This window comes from Trichoderma atroviride, chromosome 4, assembly GCF_020647795.1.
Source record: "Trichoderma atroviride chromosome 4, complete sequence".
In the NCBI taxonomy this organism is placed as follows: domain Eukaryota; kingdom Fungi; phylum Ascomycota; class Sordariomycetes; order Hypocreales; family Hypocreaceae; genus Trichoderma; species Trichoderma atroviride.
The window spans coordinates 5,226,323-5,252,597 of record NC_089403.1 but is presented as its reverse complement, the minus strand read 5'-3'; the positions used below and the strand labels follow the sequence as shown (position 1 = coordinate 5,252,597).

At 45.4% G+C, this 26,275-nt stretch overlaps 11 protein-coding genes across 11 annotated transcripts; 3 read left to right on the top strand and 8 right to left on the bottom strand.

The window, feature by feature from the left end:
- Positions 1-132: 132 nt before the first annotated feature.
- On the bottom strand, positions 133-1,257 carry TrAtP1_009152 (uncharacterized protein; the record flags this gene model as incomplete). The annotated part of the gene is made up of 3 exons (XM_066114178.1): positions 133-268; positions 324-1,119; positions 1,191-1,257. 3 exons carry the CDS (start codon positions 1,255-1,257, stop codon positions 133-135), a joined length of 999 nt encoding a protein of 332 aa, XP_065970272.1.
- A 1,729-nt stretch (positions 1,258-2,986) lies between these two features.
- TrAtP1_009151 (uncharacterized protein) lies at positions 2,987-3,513 on the top strand (the record flags this gene model as incomplete). Its single annotated transcript, XM_014087275.2, has 1 exon — positions 2,987-3,513. The coding sequence occupies exon 1, from the start codon at positions 3,028-3,030 to the stop codon at positions 3,511-3,513; it is 486 nt and encodes a 161-aa protein (XP_013942750.1). The 5' UTR covers positions 2,987-3,027.
- A 687-nt stretch (positions 3,514-4,200) lies between these two features.
- On the bottom strand, positions 4,201-5,239 carry TrAtP1_009150 (uncharacterized protein; the record flags this gene model as incomplete). The annotated part of the gene is made up of 3 exons (XM_014087274.2): positions 4,776-5,239; positions 4,366-4,715; positions 4,201-4,266 (listed from the first exon to the last, which is right to left on the bottom strand). Exons 1-3 carry the CDS (start codon positions 5,230-5,232, stop codon positions 4,201-4,203), a joined length of 873 nt encoding a protein of 290 aa, XP_013942749.1. The 5' UTR covers positions 5,233-5,239.
- A 510-nt stretch (positions 5,240-5,749) lies between these two features.
- TrAtP1_009149 (uncharacterized protein) lies at positions 5,750-6,739 on the top strand (the record flags this gene model as incomplete). The annotated part of the gene is made up of 1 exon (XM_014087273.2): positions 5,750-6,739. The coding sequence occupies one exon, from the start codon at positions 5,750-5,752 to the stop codon at positions 6,737-6,739; it is 990 nt and encodes a 329-aa protein (XP_013942748.2).
- Positions 6,740-7,347: 608 nt separating this feature from the next.
- On the bottom strand, positions 7,348-8,497 carry TrAtP1_009148 (uncharacterized protein; the record flags this gene model as incomplete). The annotated part of the gene is made up of 2 exons (XM_014087272.1): positions 7,348-8,314; positions 8,364-8,497. The coding sequence occupies 2 exons, from the start codon at positions 8,495-8,497 to the stop codon at positions 7,348-7,350; spliced, it is 1,101 nt and encodes a 366-aa protein (XP_013942747.1).
- Positions 8,498-8,989: 492 nt separating this feature from the next.
- On the bottom strand, positions 8,990-11,432 carry TrAtP1_009147 (uncharacterized protein). The gene is made up of 5 exons (XM_066114177.1): positions 11,029-11,432; positions 10,742-10,951; positions 10,255-10,649; positions 9,561-10,184; positions 8,990-9,487 (listed from the first exon to the last, which is right to left on the bottom strand). Exons 1-5 carry the CDS (start codon positions 11,383-11,385, stop codon positions 9,001-9,003), a joined length of 2,073 nt encoding a protein of 690 aa, XP_065970271.1. The 5' UTR covers positions 11,386-11,432; the 3' UTR covers positions 8,990-9,000.
- Positions 11,433-11,507: 75 nt separating this feature from the next.
- Positions 11,508-12,480, bottom strand: TrAtP1_009146 (uncharacterized protein). Its single transcript, XM_014086393.2, has 2 exons — positions 12,138-12,480; positions 11,508-12,069 (listed from the first exon to the last, which is right to left on the bottom strand). The coding sequence occupies exons 1-2, from the start codon at positions 12,218-12,220 to the stop codon at positions 11,598-11,600; spliced, it is 555 nt and encodes a 184-aa protein (XP_013941868.1). The 5' UTR covers positions 12,221-12,480; the 3' UTR covers positions 11,508-11,597.
- A 192-nt stretch (positions 12,481-12,672) lies between these two features.
- TrAtP1_009145 (uncharacterized protein) lies at positions 12,673-13,792 on the bottom strand (the record flags this gene model as incomplete). The annotated part of the gene is made up of 2 exons (XM_014087300.2): positions 12,673-13,391; positions 13,450-13,792. 2 exons carry the CDS (start codon positions 13,790-13,792, stop codon positions 12,673-12,675), a joined length of 1,062 nt encoding a protein of 353 aa, XP_013942775.2.
- Positions 13,793-17,338: 3,546 nt separating this feature from the next.
- Positions 17,339-19,456, bottom strand: TrAtP1_009144 (uncharacterized protein). Its single transcript, XM_066114176.1, has 2 exons — positions 19,154-19,456; positions 17,339-19,098 (listed from the first exon to the last, which is right to left on the bottom strand). The coding sequence occupies exons 1-2, from the start codon at positions 19,426-19,428 to the stop codon at positions 17,892-17,894; spliced, it is 1,482 nt and encodes a 493-aa protein (XP_065970270.1). The 5' UTR covers positions 19,429-19,456; the 3' UTR covers positions 17,339-17,891.
- A 408-nt stretch (positions 19,457-19,864) lies between these two features.
- On the bottom strand, positions 19,865-21,784 carry TrAtP1_009143 (uncharacterized protein; the record flags this gene model as incomplete). The annotated part of the gene is made up of 4 exons (XM_066114175.1): positions 19,865-20,687; positions 20,741-20,996; positions 21,160-21,186; positions 21,241-21,784. The coding sequence occupies 4 exons, from the start codon at positions 21,782-21,784 to the stop codon at positions 19,865-19,867; spliced, it is 1,650 nt and encodes a 549-aa protein (XP_065970269.1).
- A 1,779-nt stretch (positions 21,785-23,563) lies between these two features.
- TrAtP1_009142 (uncharacterized protein) lies at positions 23,564-25,369 on the top strand (the record flags this gene model as incomplete). Its single annotated transcript, XM_014087268.2, has 2 exons — positions 23,564-24,409; positions 24,467-25,369. The coding sequence occupies 2 exons, from the start codon at positions 23,564-23,566 to the stop codon at positions 25,367-25,369; spliced, it is 1,749 nt and encodes a 582-aa protein (XP_013942743.2).
- Between the last annotated feature and the right edge of the window lie 906 nt (positions 25,370-26,275).

Sequence of the window (26,275 nt, the reverse complement as noted above, 5' to 3'; positions counted from 1 at the left end):
CCTTTTGCAGAAGGCTGGTAGCTAATACCTCTTAGACTATTTGTCAAGCTGTCTGCAATATTATTAATCAAGTCTTCGAATCCTTGAGTAGAAGAGTTCATAGCAGCCGAGAAAGGTATAATACGATCCGAGCTATAGAAGCGCCCTGAAGTCGTTGAGAAAGTCCCCCCTCTTGGGGTAGAGAGCGTCACGTTTCCTACTAGTATAGTGCCTATCCATTGCCTTGTGATCACCACCGCTTTTCTGTTGATCGTGAACTTTGTCCCTGCTGTGGGCGAGGTAAGCGTAACATTTGGACCGTCATTATCCGCATTAGTAAGTACCGAGTCGTCAATATGGCGTGATAGGACGGTCTCCGTATATGTCCCGTTCGTAAAGACGCCGCGACGTGTTTGGATACAGAACTGGAGTAGACACTCAAACGCTGTAGGGGGGGGGCAAATTGAGGTGACCCGCTCATGTCTAAGCTGTGCTGGGGAAGGAACGCCGCATCTGGTTGTTCTGGGATGGAGTTAGGGGCCGGCCCGATGACAAAAAAGCTTATTAGCTTGGAGCCACTGTCCTTGAAGGCGACGCTGTCCCAATAGACAACTGCCTCGCCTGGGACCGAGTAGTTTGCTGTGCGGGAGGTGGTCATGTTCAGAACTCCGTCGTACATGGCTTCAGTCCCTACGAATTGCGGCTGGATGCCGGTTAGGCCGAATCCGTTGGGCAGGGTGTAATGATTCGTGTAGACATCATAGGCCTTGATCGGCGCGGTAACCTCAATCCTGGTCTTGTCCAGTCGTGAAGATAGGTTCACGCAGGTGTTGCATACGGCGAGCGTCTCGAACGACTGCCATGTGCAATTGCTCGTGTCACAGGTGGCTGTCGCTGTGAAATTTGTGCGCGGGGGACTGTAGATTGCTTTGTACGGTGCAAATTGGAGTGCGGTGTCGAAGTTGTCCGTCCACACTTGCTCGTTGTCGTAGAACAATGTCCCTTCGCCTTTGCCGAGCATGTTCTGCGCGATTGGAACTGTGGCTTCCCCCGATGAGGTCCATTGCGTGTGGTAGTCGAGTGCCTGCTGGAAGAATGTACTCATCGCGAGAGAGGTGATGGTGATGATTGCCCCAAGGGCTGCAAGGCCGCTGGTATTGTTGTCAGTAATCTTGTGTGCTTGTCTTCGAGCGCGAGCCGATGAGTCTCACCCGCCTGTACGCCGGAGTAGAAGTAGAAAACTTCCCCAAGGTCCTCGGGAAGCGTGATCCAGCACATTCATCTCGAACAAAGGCCGCGTACGGAGCACCCTTGCCCACTTGAGTTGGCCAATACTTGCACTCACCGACGCCATCATGAACGCCTGGCAAAAAGTCGCGAGAAGCACAATAATAGCATTCGGCGTGATATGCAGCCGCAGCTCAGGAAGCGGGCGATCTTTAAATTGTAACAGTGCCACCACCACCCCAACGAAGAAACAGACGCTGCCTAGCCAGCAAAGGATTTCAAACTTCCATAGTAGAGAGCCGGCTCTTTTCTTGCGTTTTTCTTCAATTCGTTCCTCACCCGTCATTGTCGGGCTACTTTTGTTTGATGTTTTGATCCTGTAGCTCGGCGCTCCGGTACTTGTTGCCATGCTTTTGCTATAAACCCGACTTTCGATGGTCTTCAATAACACCCTATTGCGGGGAGCCTGGCTTGAGTTCTTCGCAGAGAATAATATAGAATCGCCTGCAGACACAAGAGACACTGATGTTGGTTACGGTATTTTAGCGTCTTTATATGTATTTTAACTGTACATAATATCGTCATCGATCTTGTCATTAGGGTTGAACAGTTAAGAAGGACGAGTGTGACAGTTTACCAGAGCTGCCGTCCCAAAACAGTAGTCAACCCCGTGCTATGTGGGAGGCGGGCTGGAAAACATTCCTGATCCGGCAATCCAAAGGATCATTACCAGGCTTATCACAATTAAATGTGTTGGACTATACACAATCATGGCCTAGACTGTGCCGAAGGATGCTACTGGTAATAATGTGCATGAAGTATACATGCTAAACAGATCACTTGGGAAAAGTGAAGGTAACTGCTTCTCTTGCTAAAATAAGTACTGGTACTTATAATATCCTGGTTTCGCCAACACAACCCCTCAACTCCAAGAATCAATTTTAAAACTGGACCAAATATCTTCCATGGGTATTGTTATAATGCTCTTGTTTTTCGCCGCCTGTACTATGTGTTTATCTTGTTTCTGCGTATGTGCCTTGTATATGGCGACTTGTGACGTATGCCAACTCTAAAATTAACCATAGTTTACCTCTTTGACAGCAAAGAGTCCTAAATATGTTATTGTCTGAACATTTCAACCTCGAGTGTTGCAATAAGCTGAGATGGAAATATGCGCCAATTTCCAAGAGATTACAGACCATTTAAAGCTATATTAATATTACAAGATCATGTAACCAACGCTATGAAATAGGCAGCTACAAGAGGTTATGCATTTACACTGTCAATAGAGTCTTCGCCGCGCTTAGCGCAAAAGTGGTAATAGGCCAACAAGGAAATCAATTGCCTTGATTTTACTGGACGGTCACGAATGAAACTAAATTAGAGGAGCAATTTGAGGTCAGTAGCCTTATGCTTGAAATTTCTTGAGATGATGCAATAATTCAAGCTGATGCAACTGGCAACTAGCGCTACTGTGTTGTTAGTGCATGGAAGATACGAGTGTTATTATCGAAGGCCCACGTTTCTTAATTGCTTTGTCTCATGGCCTGACGGCCGGTTGTGGACATGCTAGTACTATACGCTAAAATATCTTCAACAGCTGACTGTTTGACAAAAAGTATTACCGAGCTTAGCTCCTTTACATCTTATGCGTTATCTCCGATCAAGCAGTTTAGGCTTTAAGAAGGCTAACTCCATTATCCGACCAAACTACAGTATACCTGATGTATAAAGGATATAAACATCTATATCTCTAGCTATCGGCCCAATGTCAAATCCAAGCCGTCTTTTAATTGACTATTGTAATCTTACTTAGCAACCATGGCAACTGAACAAGCACTTTATGACACTGCTATAGCATTCATCAACGCTTTCGCAACCCTCGAAGCTAATAGTCACATTTCCCTCCGCGCCGCCAACTGCACTCACATCTTCGCCCCATCATCCATAAAACCACCACAGCCTATGACAAATGAAGACTTCGCTGCCCACTTAATCAAGCTTCATACAATCGCAACTGGCTTTCCAGTTACAGCAAAAGAGATCCATGTCAACTTTCCAAAACGCCAGGTTATTATCTGGGCCAGCGCTGTTTTAAATTTCAGGGAGGAACTGAAAGGTCTGAAAGAAGGCGACGATGGGAAGGAGTGGGACTATGTTGGAGAGTATATGTTTCTTTTGGATGTGGACGAAGAAGGAAAGATTTGTCGGATCGTAGAGTTTTTGGACAGTTTAGGGACTGAGAGGGTAAGAGTATTAATAGCTAAAGCTTGGAAGAACGCTGGAGCAAGTGAAAAGCTATTTTAAATAGAATTATAAGCTTTTTGCAATATTCCGAAGTACTCGTCAGCAATCAATAGCCCTGGGGCCTCTTTCATATCCTGGTATCGACAGGCTCAAGCTAGGACAAACTATTTGTACGTGTATGCGGCAGTACCCAGTGCCATGTGTTGTTCTTCGGCCGGTTTGAGATCAGGACATGGTTTAATGCCACGCAGCCTCCTCAACCAGTCTGAAGTTCACTTTAGTCAGTACCCTTCCGCACTCCAAATGGTCTTTATTCCATACAATATGCCTTGAAAGTCTCATGGGTTGAACTCAAAAGCTACTCAAGAACCTCCCAAAAGACTTACTGGAGCAACTCTGTCTCTCTTTATCCTCGGATGCTTGCGTCTATTACGTCACGTATAAAGAGTGCTCAATATCACCATTCCATATGTTTCATATAATATAGGCATCTCAAATCACAGGCAATTATATCGACGGTTTCAACGTTCAAGAACCCTCGTGATATTTTCTTTCTTTTGGAATTATTCAGCTCTTTCTTATTTCAGAGACTAAAACTAGCATACATTCCGCAAATATGTCTTTTGCCAACAAGTTCCGAGACTGTCAACCCCACCAATGGCGATATTGGGGGGGGGGGGGGGGGTCCTGTCTACTACAACTTCTTGTGAAATTAAAAAATAACTAAACTAGTATGCAATCTCCAAGTTATACCTGCCTTCGATCTGGGGACAACTCTGCAAGTCCTGGACTAAGGCCTGTAAGAAGATAATCCTATAAAAAGTTTACTTGTTAGCGATGTTAAAGCAGCGAGGCTTATATAGTGCCTAGCGAGTGATGTAGCACGGGTCGAGAGTGTTTTAAGCCACTTACAGCCAGCCATGTCGGAAGCCACCACATTAGATATTTGACAGGAGCTGCCATGGTTCCCCGCCAAATCTTCCCATTCTTGCCACTAACCACATCCCTTGCCACTTGCTCGGCGTATAGGTCTGCCCTCATCGCCTTATATCCAGCCTCTCCTTCAGCTCTCCGCCGCAACTGGTCTTCGATGGGGCGATAGTACGAGGTTTCAGGAAGATTGAAGCCCTTTAGGCCTTCAAAAAATTCCGATTCAACAACACCCGTTTGCACAGTTATAACCCGCACGCCCAGTGGCTGCAGCTCAAGTCTCCATGCCTCACCTGCAATAGCTAACGCCGTCTTGGAGCTACCGTAGATTGCTAGTCATCCATGATTAGTTCACGGCCATGGTGTATTACGAATTTCTGAACAGTACCTACAATTGAACGGTTCGTAACTCTCACCGGAAATCGAACCTTGGTTGACAATGGCCCCTTTTGCCTCGATTACAAGATCAGCGAATGCTTGTGTCGTGCGGATGACTCCCCAAAAATTGACCTCGTAGAGCTGCTTAGCTCGCTCTATGTCCAAATCCAGTAGACTTGAGCTATAGCCTATCCCGCTGTTGTTGAACAACACATCGAGCCCCTTGCCTGTAAGTGTTGCCTTAACAGACTTCGCAGCAGCATAGACAGATTCATCAGATGTCACGTCCAGCGAAAGGGTGTGGACATTTGGAAGACTCGTCAGAGTCGCTGGGATCTTTTCAGGGGATCGAGCTGTTGCAAATACAACATATCCATGTTTCCGGAAGGCTAACGCGAGCGATGCGCCAAGGCCGCCGGCGGAGCAGCCGGTAATAAGTACTGATTTGGGGGACTGAGTCGACGGTGTCATTTTTAATGTCAAATACTGATGGCTAAGAAGTCCATCTGGAAATTACATGGCGAGAATCGTAGCTATATAAGGCTCCTTTATCACCCAAGTTCATATGAATTAATAATAGAAGTCAGAGGGCGGATTGTAATTGACCCGAGACTCTAAACCTATACTTGGCATGCTGGGCTAAGATGTGGGTGGTGGAGAAAATACAGGCGCTCCAATCCCAATTCTGCTACACAATTGCCTTGTTCGAGATGAATTTATTGCTAGGTAAACCAATTATTTGTTCTACCACAACCTATAGTAGCGTAAACAAATGAAATTACTACCCATCTATACCGCACAGCTCTGTTGTCTAGAAGGTGGAGTTGCTCTCCACATTGTTGCTATACCTGCGGGAGCTAAACTCAATTAGCCTAGCGAAGCCTTGTTTTACAAATGGCCCTTCCACAACTTAAAACTTCTTTACCCCAGTGTCTCGGCCTCGGAGATCTCACCTTCAAAGTTATACAAGCTGTGGCCCGACTTCAGCATGGCAACTATTCGGAAAGCTTGTCGAAACTGCACAGCCTCTAAACGCAAATGCACAGTCCAAGTTCCGCAGTGCAACCGCTGCTCAAAGAAGGGACTTCAATGCGTATACGATCTCGAGCCTCTCAGCGCATCGGCAGTCGATATAAAGAAAGACTCTAAAGCCGCCTCTAGTGCATTCAATGATATTGAGTTCGGTTATTGCATCATGAAAACGTTGGCATCTCTCCCTTCTAGTAACCCAGGAATCTGCAAACATGAAGAGACATTTATATTGGACACAATGCGTATAGCTGTTCAATCAGTTCACGATCTTTTTCGCAAAGGCAAACCGGCTCTATTCATCCATCCGGGGTTACATATACGGGGCAACCATAACCATTATGCAATGTTGACTAAGAACCAAGCTGGGAGTGTCAACCACCCGTGTTTCAAACATCTGCTTGAAGTCGATATTAAAGCTGTACCAATACTAGAAGCTCTCACTGCGGTTCAAGCCCTTCTAATCCACATGACAATATCCCTATTCAGCTCGGATTCAATGGAACAAGCAAATGCTGAAAGATTCATTGATATACTCTCTGTATGGACTGAGACCTTGTTGATAGAAGCGAAGCCCAAGCTACCTGCAGCTTTATCTCCATGGCAAACATGGCTCTTTGGTGAAAGCGTTCGAAGGACTATACTCATGTCTCATGGAGTGGTTCTGTTATTTTTCAGCTTAAAGTACGGATTTTGCTCAAACTGTCTTTTCATGGAGTCACTCCCACTTGATAGAAGGCTGGGTTTATGGTTGGCCGAATCGCCCCAGGCATGGATTGCTACCGCAGGAGCTAAGCTCGGCAAGGAGGTTGGGGAGCAGCTAAGCTCCTTGCATGAATTTGCACAAGGCCTCGACATGACAAGTCCAGACTTTTCTGGGGATGTTTTTCTCACTCTGATTGCAATTGGTCATAATGGGAGACACATGAATCAAACCAAGGGGACTTAAACTCGGTTGGGAGCTTTGCGCTACTAAACAACATAGTACGCAAGCATTTGTAATTGATGAAGAGATGCAACTCAGCATGCGGAACGAGAAGAATTTCATAAACTAGGTTTAGGACCCACGGAAGTATATAAGGCGCTAATATGTTCATGGTCTCAGAATTTATGATGCTACTTACTGCATTCAGTTACAATATACCACCATGTCCTGAGTTACGCCTCAGTGCCACTGGTACTATAGGCGGGTCTGTGGTATGCTTCGTGGTGCTACCAGGGGTATATCATCGACCAAATCCACTGCATCAATCGCGAAAGGTGTGAAGATGGCTGTTAATAATTCGACGACCCTATGTTTCTGAAGGCTGTTTTTAAAGGAGCATCAGATGTTTTCAGCGTCACTGATTACTAGAACTATGAGAACCCTATAGTTGATCCCTCGCAAAAACAGAAGGCTGCTCCGGCTAGTCAGAGCAATGGACATTTGATCAAAGAATACAAGACGCAACAAAACAAGAAAATTATCAATGTCGTAGCTAAATTAGTGACCTAAGTATTGGTTTGCAGTTCGTATTATACCTCGCAGTAATAAAAAGTAGAATCAAGAAACAGTCATTATAAAACTACTCGTGCCTTGGGTAAATATAGTTCTTCGAGGTAATCAATGTCCTTTTGGCTTAGCTGAAATTTCGTTGCTTCAACAGCCTCATCGATCCTTTCTTTCTTGTTCAGACCAACAATAGGACACATGTTCTTGCTCAGTGTCCATGCAATTGCAACTTGGGCCATGGTTTTGCCAATCTTCCCTGCAACCTCTTCAACACGATTGACAATCGCTTCATCGACCTGATTGTCACTTCCCCGAACTAGCAGTTGGAGGCCCTGGTCTTTCTCCTCTCGAAGAGTGTTTCGAGTACCCCATGGACGGGCCAAGGCACCACGAGCAACAGGTGACCAGGGAATCAAGCCCACGCCAGTGTTGTTGCAGTACGGAATCATTTCGTGTTCTTCTTCTCTGTAGATCAAGTTATGGTAGTTTTGCATCGAGATGAATTTATGCCAGCCGTGCCGGTCAGCAATATTTTGGAGCTGTTGGAATTCCCACGCGGCCATACTAGAAGCTCCAAGATATCTTACTTTTCCAGACACCACCACATCATTTAGAGCTCGCATACTCTCCTCGAATGGGATTGAACGGTCCAGGCGATGTATCTGTAACACATCGATATAGGTTCCAAGTCTCTCAGTGCATTTGTCAACAGCATCGAGAATATGCTTGCGGCTCAGTCCCGTTTGATTCAGAAGCTCGCCATCATTGGTTATAGTCGAGCCTGGCTGATTGGATAAAGTATCGGGAGTGACGCCAAAATAGATTTTGGTGAGGATGACAAGCTTTTCTCGAGGAAGGTTGAACTTCTTGATGGCTTTACCAATAATCTCTTCGGATCGGCCGTGCGAATAGAGATCGGCAGTATCCCAAGTTCGAATTCCGGCTTTGAAAGCATGTTCTAGAAGCGGAAGTGACTCTTCTTCATCAAGAACCCAACCTTGCCATTCTGGTGCTCCAAAACTCATTGCACCACTGTTGACGTTAGTAAGGAGCAAAGACAAGACCGAATAGGATAGCATACAGAATGACTCTTGACACTTTAAGGCCAGACCTGCCCAAGTATTGATACAGGCCTTTAGTGGCCGGTTCCGTACTCACTGCTACCTGTAGAGAGCGAGCTGAACTTTTGACATCGTATTTGAAGGAGTCTGACATTCTTGAAACCATTGAACATGCAAGCCGTGCAAAGAAAAATAGTAGTCCTGCTGGTTTGGATTGTAGTTGTTACTGCAACAAGTTGTTACAGCTTGTATTTCTTCGGGGCTAATCGTGCAGTATATATGTGTAGCATTAATATATGTTGGCTTTTGGTTACTACCTAGATAGTTTTCGATTTTGAGCTTAAGCCCGAAAGTCAACAATAAATCACGGGGTTAGCCTAAATCCACGCAATCGGTACTCTTGGGTAGAATTGGCATTGAAAGGTACTATTTTTTAGTCTAGAATGTTCTTACAGTATGAACCTTGCAACATGTTTAAAGGAAAAAAGCTCCATGTCAAGTAATGGGCAATTGTACAAGAGAAGGATTTGTAGTACAAGTTTAAAAAAAAAATACACATAACTCTATTTCAATCTGAAGTTCCAATCAAGACTAACGTATTAAACAATAAACTTGTTATTAAATTTCTAGTTGACTATTTATGAAAGAGCTATCTGATTAAAAAAGTAGATCATCAGGCATTAATACATAATTGAGAAATTCCTTATAAGCCCCATCTGGAATATGGAAAATATTATCGAAAGCAGGGTTTAGGTCTACAGTGCATTGCAGTAGGTCAACATTTAATGGAACATTGTTGATCCCTTCTGATGTAGCTAACCGATTTGACATGCCGATACTCAACTTGAAGGATTCTTCTTCTTCCTTTAAACTATGAAGGTGTGCCGGAGTTAGCCTAAATATATCGGACCAGAATAAATCCTCAGTGCTACCAAACTGATTTATTGGTGCATTTATGTAGTTCAGCGCAACTCGGGACAGTTTCGTCAAGATAAGATCGTATTGCTTTGCCTGTGGGCTATGTGCGATGAAATGCTGTAATATTTGACTTGCCCTGTAACTTGCAAGTTCGCATTCTCTTGCATCGCCCAGCTGGCCAAAGTAGGCGGCACAGACAGTTAACGCCGACACAAATGTCCATGCGCTACTCATACAATATCAGTAAGTCTATCATCCAAAACATTTTCTGTGGTCCACGACTCAAGGCGGCCACTTACACGACAAGGGGCATATTGTTGTAGAGTATTCCCGAGACGTACAGCTCATGTAGAAGCTGAATCGTTTTAAGAGCTGTGTCATATGAAGTCATGGCGCCAAATATAACGCTGTTATCAATCTCCAGGGATTCTTCAAGATCGGCACGATGCCTCTGGCTTCGAGTCGTCTTTGGCGATTTGTTATATTTTGCCTTGAGGCAGGCGATGAGAAACGGTCTTGTCAGAAGCATCATGCTAAAGTAATAATTGCACGCGACACTGGCATTTCTTATGATAAGCTGCTTCGTCTTGGGACATTTATGCTCTGGAAATGCCAGAGGGCTGATATTGCGAAGCTCAACAGGTAGCTCTGTTCCCATTTCACGAAGCTGCTGAGAAAGATTGTTAAGCAACTCTAGCGGCGCCGAATGCTTTGTGTATATTTCGAGTACTGTTTGTTTCAGGATGGAAAAAGCTCGCGCAGATTCGTAGAGCCCAAGTTGCTGACACTTATCGGGGTGGTTCGGGTCAGGTCGCTCCTTGTCCCCTTCCTCTGATGAATCTGTAGCAGATGTCAAAGGGGCGCGGCCCATCATGGCGCAAAAAAATAAGTCGTGATAGCATAAAGTACGCCATATTCGCTGCCTATGTTGCCATTTCCTTATTAGCAGCGCTTCAGGGGCCGCACGTTTTACATATGAAGGCGTAATCATACCTGAGCAATTTGTCTTCTTCGCGCTGAGAGAAAGCGGCTTCAGATCGATGATAACCTAGAGATTTTGCTGCGCTAATCGCAATCCCGAGGTTCAAATACGCCCCATCGCGCCGACAACTACCAAGCATATACAAGCTTATCAGCGTGAAAGCCTGGGCAGTCTCCATGGTGGGACACTCCGTTAATTCCATGAGCGCAATTCGTCGACCATGATAGAAGAATGATTGTGATCGATAAGTGTCTTGCGCGGATTCACTACGTACTTGTGCCGCATACGCAAGCACCAGATACAGTAGAGCGGCGCTACTGCTTGTAACTGAAATATTTCCACTAATCCAGCGGCTGAGCAAGTTGTCAATTGTAGACCGGTCCACAATATCTAGGATGCCACATGTCTGAACCCAGTTTCTTTGTTAGCAACACTTCACATTTTACACTCAACCAATTCATGTAAAGTAGAAACTGCAGGGAGGAAGAGAATTCGTACCGCAATGAAGAACGCTTTAACCAGAGCTTCCAAGTCGCCGAGATTAGCATTACTATAAGCTAGGACGCTTTCACTGTCTCTCGATTCAGCCTCTTCTAATACTGAGAGAGAAGAGAGATCTTTTGCCGCATCCGCGAGCTCTTGTTCATTTTGGATAAGTTCTTGTATGTTTTGTAAAAAAAGAAAGCGCTGCGCAATCTCCAAGGTACACTACAGCATTATGAAACATGTTTAGCCACGTCACCCAAGACCATATGTAGGCTCTTCGCATATTAATGATCACTTACTTGCTCGTCCTTTTGTGTCACGCATGATGTTGGGAAGTTTTGGGATCGCGATATGTTTGCCCAATGGACTATTCTGCTCCCTATGGTCATAACACAAAGGCCGCTGGCTATGCGGGTTCGTATGTCCAACTGGTGAGTTTTCGGTCTCTCTAGCATCGTTCTGGGTAGGTACAGCGATGGCCATGTCCACGTCCTTTGCCAATCGGCGCTGACGTCCGTATACGCGTTTATGGGATGAATAGGCACACGAGCCAGACCGCTCGCGCTTGACGCATTGCCCGCAGGGACAGAGACCATCGCATTTTTTCTTGTCCGTTTGGCAAAGCGTGCAAGCTTTCGCAACGCGTCTTCGCCCATCCGACACTCTCGCACGAGGCATAGCGACGACGAGAGTAAAGATACAAGAATAGCATAAAAGATAAAGTCACAAGAATTTCGACCAAGTTATAGGGTTGAACTAAGATTCAAGGACTGTTGGACCATTGATCAGCCATCTAAATGCGGGGCTTCCATGTGTAAGCCCAAGATTCACTAGACAACCCATTTCTACATAGGGCGTTTTCTAAATATCAGATAGCTATCGGCTGCGGATCTCCCGGTTTCGCGAGCTTGTACGATATTCGGCCGGCCGGTAGGAAGAAAAGCGCCACCAGCGCCCCTCCACGGACTTCAGGATAATGATGAGTGCCGGGCCCCGGAGATGTCCAGCCAGCGCCTTGCCACCCTGACATTCCCTTCAGCTCGGCTGATGGATCTATTTGGATGACGCAATTGATTTCGCCATAAGGATGGAGGTGGTATTGGCCACGGTATTCTGTATCGCTTTCCATGTAAACAGTCGTAATGCTGAAGAAGCGGTTCGACTCAGACGGAGCGCATATCCTGGTGCGGCGGTACTTTGGCCCGTCTATCTCGTCGGTTGCAACCCAGCCCTCGTTATTTGCTAGAGCCTGTCGAATCAAATGGCAGAAATCGTCATAGTAAGTGTTTCCGATGCTATAATCTCGGTTCAGTTTAGTTTCGAGGTCTTTGCCTGGAGTTCTGCAAGAAGCGATATTCAGCTGACGCAATAGAAACGTGGTTTTCTTTAGAGAAGACTCTTTACTTACAAGTCTTCGACTTCAGCAAAAAATTGTCGGGCGCGATCGATGAGCTTCTGGTGATTGGGATGGACGGCGGGGGCTGAGTCCATGTTGGAGAAACTGAACCTGGTTGCCGCTGCTGGTCGGAGGGTGATGCATTAAAGGGTTTTGGATTGGAAGCTAGGATGCCTTTATAGATGTAATGCTCACTGCATATAAGGCGGCGATGGTGTATCTACAGATGTCTCAATAATTTCACGATCTGCTTTGGATCGCCAAATTTGGTTCTAGTGCGTCGGATACGGATCGGAAAGAAGAGCACAACAGCCATAGCTGCGGCGCACCGCATGAGCAACAAAGCATTCTACAGGGAAAGAAACTTGAAGCGCATATACCTCTGTTTAATGAAACGAACAACCGAAAAGAGTAATGTTCAATACAACCTGCGACAGCTATACTATCAACAGCGAGAGTACTTTGTGAGTTGGCAAATGCAGCGTGCATCTGTTTGCGTCAAGGGACTAAATATACAGTTATAGCTCATCATATCTGTTATTCTACTTCAAAAAAAATATTCAGGCTCAAGGGTAGGCGTATCTGCCACTCTATAGATGAGTTTCTTGGCGCTCACTTTTCCCTCCTTCAACATCCGTAAACCATCCTCAACAGACAGCAGCCCGCGCGGCAGAACCTCATATGGGTGCCCACTCATTTTGCCCTCAGCAATCCATCGACCGACAAGCCGAAAGAAAGCGTACGCAAAATCTACATCTTCTTCGAATACCTCATTGCTAATTGGAGTCGCTTGACCGTGGACGGTGCCGAAGAAAGTGATGGCAACAGATATCGATGCAGGAATGCAGCTGTAATCTAGACGGGGTAGATATACAGCTATCCGAGCTCCTTCTGGCGCCAAAACTTCCGATAGATGTCCAAAGCTATTACCATCCATGATGGCATCAACAGCATGAAAGCACCTTTTCCCTCCAAGGGCTGCTTTTAGATCATGAACGACGTTGCAATCCCGATAGTCGACAAAATCTGTAATAACGCCAAAGGATTCTATATATGGTCTTCCGGATCCACATACTACAATGATTTTCTCGAAGCGTCCCATCTTTGCCAATTTCAGTGTAAATGCTCCAATGGAAGAACTTCCTCCATAGATAACGAGCGGAGTTTGAACACGTGAGCTCTCCGGGGATGTCGGAAACGGTATTTTGAGACGTTGGTAAAACCCAATGGCTGCCGTACATAAGGCAAACGGTATGGTACAAGCCTCTGTATCGTCTATGAGCAAGGCATTGCCAACATGTGGAATCGACTATTAGAAACTGACCTTCAAATGAGATATTTGGAGGTAGCAAAAAGCACGTATTCACAGGAGCAGTCGAGTACTCTGCATACGTGCCATTCTCTGTCTGCATAGGATGCGCTGCTGCAACTCGATCGCCTTTCCGGAATTCGTAGACATTGCTCCCAACGATCTCAATAACTCCAGACATTTCATTGCCTTGATTTATTTCAACACCAGGGACAAGGTGATCGGGAGCCTTCCAGTCGCGTGGATTACTGGCGCAGTATATGACTTTGATGAGGACTTCATCTGGTCCTGGCTCTGGGATGGGAACATCGATAATTTCACATCGTAGAGGACGTGCTTTAACGATAACAGACTTCATAATGGGCAAGAAGATCAAAGCGTTGAACTACTAAGAAAGGACCATGAAGAGAACCTTGACACTTAATCAAGATCGGTAATTTATACACAGCACTGCGAAGTTAGAGCGCAGGAATGACTATGGGGCAGAAAGAATGTCTTATTGTAGCGAAGAGAGCAACTACCCATACCTGGTATTACTGAGAGACCGATCTTCCATATTCCAGAAATACCGTCTGTAGCTTCATGTTGGACTGTCGCAAGTGTCGGGAAGCGATGCATTGACAGTCGGTCGGAACTAGATAGCTCCATCATTTATGTTATTAGGTTCTTAGTATGTCTCCACAGTTCTTCGGCACCACATGTCATTGGGCCTGCGGATACATTGCGGATAGATCATGATTACCGTTCCAGAAACCCCAGTTTAGTTGCCTTGACTAGTAAACAATAAGTTGCAGGGTAAGCTATAGCCGCGCAGTCACCCAGCTCAATTGTTCGATCTCGTATAGTAGCACGTTCAAATTTGTAGGTGATTGGGCAGCACGGTTTAGGTCAAACAGCAAGATTGGTAATTGTCATTGTGAATGAACGTATACTTTGCTATTTTGTCTAGACTCTGACTATGCGGCAATTGCGCCAACCTTTTTAACGAAGTGAGCGAGGGCGTGCCGCAAAAAGTGGACGGCATGCAAAGTCGATCCCGGTTACGTACAAGGAGGATTTAGCTCTTTATTTAGCAACCTTTCTCACAAGGAAACTGCTTACTACAGACTGAGAAATAATTCTCCAAGCCAAAAATAATTTGTGCGTTGCAATGTTTGACTTGAGCCAAAGCTTTGCAAGATGAGGCACAAATTCGATAGGTTTCACAGCTGCGAGTTCTGTCATGAAGTCGATACAATCCTCAGGAAAGGTTTCTCTTACATATGTAGCAACGTAGTTCATATTGGTTTAGAGGCCAAAAATAACATGGGCAAAGTTAGCCAGCTGACGAATCATGTATTTGATGAGAGTATCTTTAATTTCTTCAAGCCTCTGTCTTGCTATCCACATGCATTTCCATTGCTACTTTTCCAACAAAGGCCCTTCCGGGACTTCCTCCCTTAACCCACTCCTCCGGTCGAAAGAGATCGAACATGCCAACTTGTTGTAAAATAGGTATCGCTGCTCGTAATGCTGGCTCTATTTGCCTTCTCTGGCTTTCTTCGCTGGCGTCATAGGTTTTAATATTCACAAGCAACGCTCCCACAGTTCCTGTTGGAACTTTCTGCCCATTTGGAAGCGTTATAATTGGAAATGTGTTTGCATTTGTACCAAGTGTTTTGTTGTTAATGCTTTGTAAATCGTCGACGTTGTTATCTGGCTCCATGTTGTACCAGCAGAGGCCAAAGGAGATATCTTGAGTCTCAAGTGTGTAATCAATCTTGTGAGGGTAAAATATACAATAAGCGAAAGTATGTCGTATGAACAACTAGGAGTCAGTTGCAAACCCATTTGTGTTATATAGGCATATGCTTCGCCACAAATGTTACATAGCCCCTCTGCTGCTCCACTCCAATAACTTTAGTTCTTAGATAAGCTGGAAGAAGAATTCCTTCGCTACTTGTTGCGAAATCCTAGTTGAGAAGGTTTTAGCGACATCTAGTACTCAATAGGCTAGAACCAGCGAAACTTGCATTATATGACAGGCCTACTTGCGTTTATCTCGGATATAAAAGCCATGTATCTCTATTACAAGGGATAGCACGAAGCACATGCACAGAATGCTTTGATGTTGTCGAGAGAGATAAAGAGGTATGTAGGCAATGACCAAGCGCAAGATTCCAGCCAATGTATGATCCTTGCTGCAATGTACACCTTCGACTCCTGAGAGTGGTGTTTGCTGTGGAGCAATTAGTATATTACCGCCAGATGATATTAGGCAGCTGCTTCCTCTTCCTACCCGGGCTGCCCCGCCTATGTATCATTGAATCAATTGAAAATTATAAGACGAGGTCGAATTGCTCATATAAATGCGTGTGTTATGTTTAGGCAAAAGAAAGGGATTGCGGGGTAATACATTACACGTCACTTAAAGAAAAATCACCCCAAGGCTTTAATACAACTATCTAAAGTAAACTTAAAGGCCTCCCGCAGATTTGGTATGAAGTAATATAGGGTTGCTATCCAATAAGCAGCCTTTACAACCCAACCTGATTAGCGTGTGTGTAGGCCGCCCAAACAGCCCTCCAGTGTTACACAGATAAATCATATATATATACCAGTTGTTGAAATCCCCTTCTTCCTCTGTTGTAGTAACTCTTTTATTATTTGAGCAGTCAAGTCTTACCTTTCCGAAAATTTTGACTAGCTCTTCTAGTTGCTTGGCGTGACTCTTACTACAAAGATACCGTCTGGAAGAAAAGAAATGGAAGCAAAGTATGAGAGGTTTGTGAATGTTATTAGCTTTGGGCGTACTTAAAAGAAATTGCAATCGACACTAATTGTATTTCACCAGCATCCTGCTTTCACAACCCTTCAAATTTATCATTGGACATCAGAAGAAGCTGTTCACAATTCATGAAAATGCCGTGTCAAGGCTCTCGAAAAGCTTGAATGATCTCCTGAATGGAAGTATGAAAGAAGCAAATGAACATTGCGTTTATTGGGAAGATGTTGATGAGAAAACATTCCTCCGTTTCGCTCAATGGGCTTATACTGGAGAATATTCTCCTGCAGAGCCAGATCTCATTACTGCTTCGGCTCAGCTCGCAAGCCTTAAACTGAGTTCGACGCCGAAGGCCTCAGTGGATAATACTGCTAGGTCTCTCGCTTCATTCAATATTGTGATCGAGGATGAAAAAAAAGACCAATGCGACCACTGCGGAGCAGCTCTGCGTTCGAGCAGAATTAGACAATGTGATTCATGCTGCAAAAACTTCTCTACTCACTATTGCAATAATTGCCATAACTATCAAGAGAATATCTGCTTACAATGTCGAAAGACTCCCCAAAAAGTGTCGAAGAAGCAATCTATGATTCAGGCATTCAATGATAATAAGGGGTTTTCATCTCCAACGATACTTCATACGCCCCGAAAGAACACAGAGAGCTACGAAGAATATAGCGAAGTCTTCCTCTCTCACGCTCGCCTCTACACCTTAGCGGATAAATACGACATACCCGAGTTACGAAAACTTTCTTTGCATAAGATCTATGTCAGCTTGAAGGAGTTTACACTATACCCGAACCGCATTGGAGATGTTGTTAAGCTAGTTAGCTACTCCTTTGAGAACACGATTACAGGGGATAGGCTACGCACTTTGTTAGTCGACTACTGTACCTGTATACTTGAAGACATGCTGGAGAATGAGGGCTTCAAGGATTTAGTAGATAAATCGCCAGACTTTGCATTCGAATTGATAAGGAAGCTCGGAAATCGTCTCGATTAAAATCAGGGATTAATGAGATGAACAAATTTGATCATATAGCAATTACAGCTTTTGTTGTTTCCTCTACTGGAGTTGATCTTCATTGCTAGAGATTTAAGTAGAAGATTTTATATATGCCTAGTGCTACCCAAATAATCTACAGTAGTAAAAACACGTTTTCTCTCTGGTAGACAAACATGCAGAAATTCTATCAGGGTTATTATGTCTTTATGCCTCTTGCTGAAGGAAGGTCGAAGTATCTGAGTTTGTATTGCTATTAACCCGAATTGCTTGATCGCCAATAGAACTCCATTTCTCTTATTTCCGCGCCAACTTGAGATTGGTATCGACCAACTTCAGACTACGGCTCACAATTCGATAGTTTCAGTTGCTCCAGGATACACGTTGCTCTCGTCTGAGATGGGCATGTGGAAATCTACTATAATATGGGTGCTTCTCCGGCTTTGAGATTGAACCCAGGTATATTGTCATCGATTGCATAAATATTCGGATCATGACTCTTTGCTTAATTTGGTCTATTTTTTGTGTTGTGTCTTGGATAGTCTTATGCATTGGCTAAACAAGTAAAGCCTAAGACCGAATTCGTCGCTAAGCAATGAATAACGACGGGCCAGAATCTGATAAGTTGATGCGATAGGAATCCCCATTGGGTTCCTCTTATTGATAGATGATTCTCCAGCTTAAAGACGCTTATGTGACTTGGATGACATCGGCTAATCCAGCAGCCAAAAACCTTTCGCGATATTGTGTGACCGCCGCCGCTTTGTTGTACTCTCCGACTTCACCCAGCCATCCCTCAAGGGCGCTGGCCATCCCCATAAAGAAGGTCCCCATTTCCGTCTGGAGCAGCCGTTGTATTTCCATAGCTTCGCGCGCAGACCGATCTTCGATCGCAAAATGCCGGTAACGGGCATTCAGATGGGATAGACTGTAGCGAGCGACAGGCTGAGCACTGGCTACCTTAGTCGGCGTGCCGATCGGCTGCATAGTTACCTGTGTAAGCTTTCCCTCCGACTGGCCTACAAAGAATTGAAATTGACCATTCTCTGCGGTGGACTGAAGTAGCTGTGTACACCACTCTGAGCCTTTTACAGCCTCGACTAATCTCAGCATGATGCCGTCCAAACGCGGGACTAGGCTTAACGGTAGCTGATCGAGACCGCCTGCTAGAGCCAAGCCTGTTATCCACACAAGTCCTGCTTCGTTGCCGTCGCCGGCGTTCTGTGTGTTGCTGTCCCAGATGTCTTGCCAGATTTTTAGTTGGCATGCGTATGCTTCTACCGCCAATGCGCCGATCTCGACACCATCAAGGCTGGCTAGTCGCTGTGTGAAAATTCGTACAGGGTGTTTGGGTGATGAGAAATGGATTTTCGCTATATCTGCTGAATGCCGCATAAGCAAGGCCGCCAAGTCGGGAGTCCTCGAGTGCAGTCGGAGTGCGATTTCTAAGAGACAAGCGAGGAGATCCACAGGCTGATCCCGCAAAACAGTTTCCATCTGTATAGCCGCTCGTCGCATCACTGGTCCCGCTTGTTGGTACTTTTGTTCCTGGAGAAGGTCTGTAAGCGATCCGATTGACTGTAACAGCTCTGCGGAGGGCCGGAAATAGGCATTTTCGTAGAAAGTAGCGCACGCGAGGTCAGTGGCTGTGTATCTTTGATCCTCACAAGAACCCCACATGTAGGTGCTGATGGAAGAGAAAATGTGGCCCGATATATTGTATACATCTGGGTCGCGGAGTGTGATAGGCTGAAGTGTAGTAGCAAGGTCGACGGTGTTTATGAGGTTGCTTCTCGCTTGTCTTCCGTTGCTTGTTCGCGATACCGACTTTGTATCGAGCTTTCGATTGTTTTTGAAGTATCCCCATTTGTTCAATCGTATCTTATACATCTTAATGCTAACACATATTAAATTAGTAACAGGGAACCAGGTTAGGGATGGCGAAAACGTACGTGGCATTGAAAGCGTAGTCTTGTCTCATGATATCTGCAACATCCTTAAGTCTTTTTCCTTCATCGAGATATAACTCTTTTATGGTTGCTCTATGTCTTTCCCATTGAAATGCACCTAGCGATTCATATTCTCTCCAACCCTTTATCTCTGTTACGCGCGGGCGATTCACGAACGGCCCTTCCGAAGCCAAGGTAGCACACTCCTTTGATGCTAGGCCAGTAGCCCCTTGGCTACGAAGGGGTAGTTGTATTTGACAATTGCCGTGGCTAGGCATGATATTTCTCTGTAATAGAGTTGTAAAGTAGATGGAGGAGAAAAACTACCGGTCGGAAATCCCCCGAATGTACTCCGCAACTTAAGAGTTTACTGCGCCCCCTTGCAGGGGATAAGAGCTGATTACGCTATTTATTCCTTCGGGGATTTTCGATCCGGCAACGCTAATTTCTATACAATAAAAGTTAAATTTACTGTTTCAATAATATGCTTAGTGCTTATATTGGCTCGAGTGGTAACCCTTTGCGAATTGTACTATAAAAGTACATATAGTTGGCTTTGATAATATATATTATGATGCTGTCTATTCCAATTCAATACAATTAGCCAATCCCAGGCTTAGCAGCAGTTATACCAAGACACCTGGTGCTCAACACCCTGATAGCTGTACGCTCTGTTCCAGTTAACTTTAACAGAAGCCGATCATCTCAATAATCTTACTCGGCTATGCGGGCCAATTTCACCTGGTAAGCCGGAAGATTTATGTTGTTGGCTCTGGTATCACCCCCCTCTTCCTCTATCATATCAAAAACAAAGAGATCTTGACCCTGGAACTGGTAGATGAGTTTGTCGAGTGATGCCCATGAGCTACAACTAAACTGATCCCAGGGATACAGCGCGTCTTCCGCAGCGACATCATTAGCACTGCCGCCAAACACAGCCCTCCAAGCTGTTTGGTTGCTGGTAGACAGATCCGAGGGGTACAAGCGAACCCGTGGCGGTACGGCTGGAGAGTCGCCGAGCAAAGATGTTCCAATAACATCCACTCCACGAACTTGCCATTTTGTGACTCTGAAACCAGGGCTGTCATCGAGGGATAGTGTAAGAGTCGAGTTGGTCAAGGCATCGGTATATGTCCCCACATACTGGGCCTGCGCTTTGGCCTTACCAGCTTGTTCTATGACGGGAAGCAAAGCGGTCGATGCATCTCCAATCACATGGTAGGTTGTGTCGCCAGAAACTTCAGGTCCACCCATAAGAGCGACCATCACCAAGTCGTAATCTGGAATGAGAGCGATAACAGAATGATACGTGAAAAGATCTCCAGCTTTCGTATAAAACTCTATCAAACGGCCGTCTTTGGTCACTTTATTGGACCGGTAAACTTCCCATGGAGCTCCGATGAGGGTGCTAATGGAAGAAGTCGACGCTAGAGGTTTCATCCACTTCCGAGTTCTTATGGGGGAAAGCATTTCGTAGCTTAGAATTGCTTTGCCAAATGCCATGAGATCTGATGTAGTAGAGTATATCGCTCCGGTGCTAAGATAACATTCAGTTTGACGAACTGTAAGTGAAAATAAGATGCAACATACGGTGCCTCAACACCAAGCTCGACGGGCCAATCGGTGGCGTTGATAGGAATGAAACCCAATGAATCTGCTGGGTTTGACAGAAAAGTTCGATTCATTTTAATTGGATCGATGATAGTATGTTGGATCCAGTCCTCGTATGTCTGGTTAGTGACAGTTTCGATGACAAGTCCTAGCAGAGTCGTCCCGATATTCGAATAAATCGGGGTTTCAAATGGCGCGTGGACTGGCGGGCGTTTGCCAAAGTGTTCAAAAAAATCTACATTGAATCTTAGCATTAGACATTCCTTTGTAGCTACCTATGATTTGGCGGTCAAGCCAGGTAGTACCTTTTCTGTTACAAGGCCTTTGTCCGAAGAAGCCCGAGCATTGAAGCCGTGTCTTGTTATCAGCTGGTAGAAAGCCTTTTGCCGTCCAATCACCTGGGAAGTTTGCAAGATCTACTGTCACTGGCTATTGTTAGCTTAGGAACAACTTTTAGTTCCTTGGAGGTAATGCCTTACAGTCGGCACCTATTCCGCTTTGATGCGCAGCCAAGGCTTCTAGTGTAATGCTATCCCAGTCAACAACGCGAATTGCGTCCTGTGCTGCTGCTTCCTTATGAATATCGCGAAGTTCGGGAAGATACTTAGTGATGGGATCCTCGAGGCTGACCTTCTCAGTCCTCAACAGGCCCAAGATGGTGAAAAGCTTTGTCATACTCGCTAGTCGGTAAACAGTATCTGAGTTAACCTCCGAGACACCCCTGGGATTGAAAATTTGCGGAGAGTGGTGAAATTCGAACATTGGAGTTGCTTCGTGAATAGACATGACACCCAGCGACACGGCTGAGTAGTTGAATCCGGATGTTAATCCTTGAAGTTTCTTTGTCAGTGTAATTGCTGCTGAGTCAAATCCTGGGTCTGTACGGGGCCTTGTGGCCGGCGGAAAGACAGGTCCCATTGGTGGACAGAGTCCATTAAGGCCAGCCTGGACTCTCTGAGAGACCAGCCATGCAAACAGCAAGCTAGAAACTGCCGTCTTGGAAGAAATAAGATTGAAATGCATTCTGATGACTTCAACCTGCTCTTGTAGAATAAGAAAGTACTGGATGAAGAGAGGAAGTCCTATTTCAGTGACCAGAATGAGACTTTTATAGTGTTCTAAACTGCCGTTTTGGTCTGGCGATGCGATCAGTACGTTCTCTCAGCCCCAGATGCACTGATTGTCCCTGAAACATCCGAGCAAATGCAAATTGTATGGCTTGCCGCTTGAAGTGGTAATTCGGTACTTTCATCAATAAGCTAGGGAAATGAGCCACCATGTTTCAAGAAGGCTATGCGGCTAAAGAGACCTTCTTCTCCCCCGTATTTCAGAGGAATCAGTTTGCATTCGTCGTTGCGTTCACAGCCCCAATGCTGGGTGGTAATCATCCCTGGCTAAAGTCCCCTTAGCATGCATTATTCTCTCACCACCAAGTTCAACTAGAGACTGACTGTGTGCATAAGTGAAGTTGCTGGAGATAGAGGTGGAGAACCTCGGGGATTTTTGGATAAGTCAAACTCCAGGCGATGTTTTCAGCGGTCTAGGAATGCTATGCACATCCTACCCCAAGTACATTAATCGGCACTTGAGCTGATGTATCGGGTACATTCACCCCCATAAGAGGAAATTTTGGACTTTGTGCTTAGCCAATCTTTAGTGTTAGCGCTAGCCTTGAATTGTGAGACGGAACAACAAAGGCTATTTGGATATGCGTTCTATACACAGATTTACAGTAGTGTATCTAAGTCGGCATATAGAAACATTGGCCACCTCTTCCCCCCCTCCCAGGAACCCCCATGATAATTCTGTCCATAGTATGGATTACCTTTTTACACTATATAGAAAGCACACTAGGCGAAGCGATAACACTTAACTTCGAACAAGACCTCACCATCGATCTTACGTCTAGCACAGGGATATCCTTTCTTCCCAGGTACAGGTAACGGAAAACTACTACTAAATATTCTTCCCATTAGATGTCTAGCATTGCGTTGTGGCAATACGTGAACATACAAAGGCCATCTCAAAACTGTGGCTTATTCTCCAATCCTATGGCTGCGGCGGGCACAGAGGTGGCTGTAATTCTGCTGTATCCAGGATCACGAGAGTAAGACAAAAGGCTTAGCACTCTATACCGAAGAGGTATCTTTGAAAGTCGATACAATGAACAGACAATTTGCTTGTATTATTACTACTATTGAAAGAGGACATATGAAGTGGAAATGGTAAGTGATGTTTTTAAACACAAAGTTATGTAATTATTGCTCGGATTTACAATACTTTACATATAAATACAAAATGGCGTGGTTACACGGTTTTATGCGCGGGGTGATATAGCAGCAGCAAAACTACTACTATTGCCACCAGAGTAAAATATGACAATCGTACGCCCTATATTATTAGCCCGACGTCAATGTTGTTGAGAACTATTTGGACAATGTTGTCAACTTAACAGGGGTATTTGACTTGAAAAAGTGCTGATTTACCTCTTTTGGAAGGCCAAAGCTTGAAAAAAACAATAGCCCCTGATCTGTCAGTTTCTTGTTAGAATGGAGTTCTTCATGCCCAAAAGTCCAACACAAGGGCTAAAGGGGTAGAAACCGTGCATATTACGGCCATGCAAATTGCAGTTAAGCGGACTCGAGCGTTGCTTCCCGTGCTTGAAAATAGCCCCCTCAATGTCGTCAGCATTGGATATAAATATCTGGAACCCATCATGCTCTAAGATATCTTTAGAAAAATAGCTTAACGATACCAAACTGGTCCTCAACCAGCTAGTTCCGTAAGAGCTCAACCTAAGTCATGCTGCCGCCGTCCACCGCAATCTTACTCGCCGGTCTAGTCGCAACAACTGCGGGTGCTTTGTTTGCAACTAACACTGAGTTTGACTGGACAGCAATTGAACCAACTGAAGATTTGCGCTACTGTGATTGCTTCAATGGGCTCCGTTGTGCGCGCCTCAAGGTGCCACTAGATTGGAACAACCCCAAAGACAACAGCACCATCGCCATCGCCATTGCCACGCTTCCGGCCTCAGTGCCGGTCGACCACCCCGATTACGGCGGCACCATTATCTTAAACCCAGGTGGTCCAGGTGATTCTGGAGTCAACCTCGTGCGCCTCTCCGGCCGGCACCTGCAGAAAGTGATTGACAACAACAAAAAGTACGATTATCTGGGATTCGACCCCCGCGGCTTAGGAAACACAACCCCTCAATTGGACTGTTTCGGGGGCGACACACTCGCGAGGAACGCCTACCAACAAGTGCTTCGCGGGCTTGGAACCGTTGACTCCAGTGAAGACGCCTTACGACGCTTCCTGGCAATTTCTAAAGGGTTAGGTGCTCTCTGCGAGAACACGCTTGGCAAGTCTAGTATTATTGAGCATGTCACTACCGCTGCTGTCTGCCGCGACATGGTCGAGATGGTGGATCGCGTGGATGAGCTCCGGAAAAAGGAAGTTGCATTGCTCAAGCATCGCAGAGGTGAGCAAGGAATTACGACGCAAGAGAATCAAGTTCCTCGACTTCAGTATTTGGGCTTCTCATATGGCACCTATCTCGGGAATACTTTCGCGTCTATGTTCCCAGGGCGTGTTGGCCGAATGGTCCTCGATGGTGTTATCTACGCTGAGGACTATATGCAAGGGGTAAGGCCGACTGAATTCCATTTTTTATGGCCATCCTACTGACTTACACGTACCTAGCTATGGCATCATAACTTAGTCGATACGGAGGCTGTTGTCGACTACTTCTACGACACATGTTACGAGGCGGGCGACATTTGTCCGCTCCGTATTCCCGAAGACGTGAATGGTACTAGCATTAGAAGGCGCGTGGATCAATTCATCGCAGACATGGATGTACTGCCAGCATACAATGCTGAGGGCACAAGTATTACAGCCCTGACTGGTCGTGATATTCGCGACAGCATATCGCAAGCCCTTTACAGGCCCATTCTGAGCTTTCCGCCGCTGGCCCAGTTGATTACAGATGCCTTAGAAGGTAACTTTACCTTGCTTACGAACACAGTCACCCCCGACGATATCCAAACCGACTGTGCCACCGGTAGTCAAATCTTCAGCGGAGAAGCTGCCTATGGTATCGTTTGCAGCGATGCTGCTGGTAGCCAAACCAAACACGATCTTACCTATTACTCTGACGAAGTAAAAAGGTTCATGAGTCAATCCATCACTTTTGGGGCAAAATGGGCTACTATTCCGTTCCAGTGTTCGGGTTATCTTCTTGCGCCCATGTATCAGTTTCGTGGACCGTGGGTTACACCTCCTGCGGACTCCAGTCTCAAGTCTGGCGTACCGGCAGCACCACTTCTGTTTTTGTCAAACCGGATGGACCCAGTTACGCCTTCCGTCAATGCAAATGCCATGTCTGCAGGACATCCTGGCTCGGCAGTAGTGATTCAAGATTCCGTAGGTCATTGTGCTATCCCGGCAGGCTGGAGTGGCTGCACCAACCAGATCCTGCGGGACTACTTCGAGTTTGGCGTTGTTCCTCGAAATGGTACTTTCTGCGCAGCCTCTTGTAAGCCGTGGCAAGAAAATGACGAAGGGTGCAATTTATTAAGCTTTGAAAATAATGGGGGCTGGTGAAAGACTGGTGGCTGATTGAAGACGAAACCTCGGGAGAATCATTCCAAACTGTACTAGCATACTTCTGATATAATACAAATCTCATTATCCCTAGTAATTTCTGCACAAAAGCTTTAACAAACAGACAGAGCAGCAAATGCTGACAGAATTCATTGCCGCGGTATGGATAGCACCCTCTGCTCAAACGGGGAGATAGTGAACCTAGGCTGCGTTTTAGTGGCGCAATATGTTTGTTTGTGGAATATGAGCTATTGGTACTTGAACAAAAAGATAGGCAAGATGCGATACTGCTTTTTTCGCAAGTGAAAATTCTAAGAAGCCTTGGGATGCACTAGGGACAGTCGAACGAGGCCCTTATATACTGGGCTAACTTATCGTCTTCTCACTAGTCGCTACTGCTAATGAGGGGATTCGAGCATGACTTCACAGACTTGGTTTCTACTTTTTGAAAGCAACTACATTATGCTGCATATGCAATTCCGCACTGCTTTCTTTCATTTCAATTTCCTCTCTACGTCGTTTGGTATCGTGTCCGTCCCTATCTTTAGATAAAATGCTGAAGCACAGAAAGCTGCCAGAGATCATGAGGTGCTATCAAGAATGGGCTAACAATGTTGTGCCTTGTTTACCGCGTTGGACCCTCAGCATCGCTGGATGCTTCCATAAATGAAAGCACTGGTGACACTATTCTCATCGTGGTAGCCGAGAATTGACGTCTCACGGTATAAATAAATAGAAACTTAGATCCCGGAGCTGTTGCTCAGGCTAGCCACAGGGTTCAATTAATGCGCCAACTCGATGTTGATATTGTGCGGGCTGTGTTAAAGTTTTCTCAAACGATTGCTTATTTGGAGATTATTGTTATTGGATTAAAACAAGTGGAGGAGTTCGCTGGTTGTCTTAATG

What these genes read in the sequence shown, in the direction of transcription:
- TrAtP1_009147 (XM_066114177.1), bottom strand. Translation starts at nt 11,385, where the DNA reads ATGGGCGAAGACGCGTTGCGAAAGCTTGCACGCTTTGCCAAACGGACA. An exon ending in TGACACAAAAGGACGAGCAA is followed by an intron (nt 10,952 to 11,028) that starts GTAAGTGATCAT and finishes ATAATGCTGTAG; the next exon opens with TGTACCTTGGAGATTGCGCA. An exon ending in TTAAAGCGTTCTTCATTGCG is followed by an intron (nt 10,650 to 10,741) that starts GTACGAATTCTC and finishes AACTGGGTTCAG; the next exon opens with ACATGTGGCATCCTAGATAT.
- TrAtP1_009146 (XM_014086393.2), bottom strand. Translation starts at nt 12,220, where the DNA reads ATGGACTCAGCCCCCGCCGTCCATCCCAATCACCAGAAGCTCATCGAT. An exon ending in TTTGCTGAAGTCGAAGACTT is followed by an intron (nt 12,070 to 12,137) that starts GTAAGTAAAGAG and finishes CGCTTCTTGCAG; the next exon opens with AACTCCAGGCAAAGACCTCG.
- TrAtP1_009144 (XM_066114176.1), bottom strand. Translation starts at nt 19,428, where the DNA reads ATGCCTAGCCACGGCAATTGTCAAATACAACTACCCCTTCGTAGCCAA. An exon ending in GACTACGCTTTCAATGCCAC is followed by an intron (nt 19,099 to 19,153) that starts GTACGTTTTCGC and finishes AATATGTGTTAG; the next exon opens with CATTAAGATGTATAAGATAC.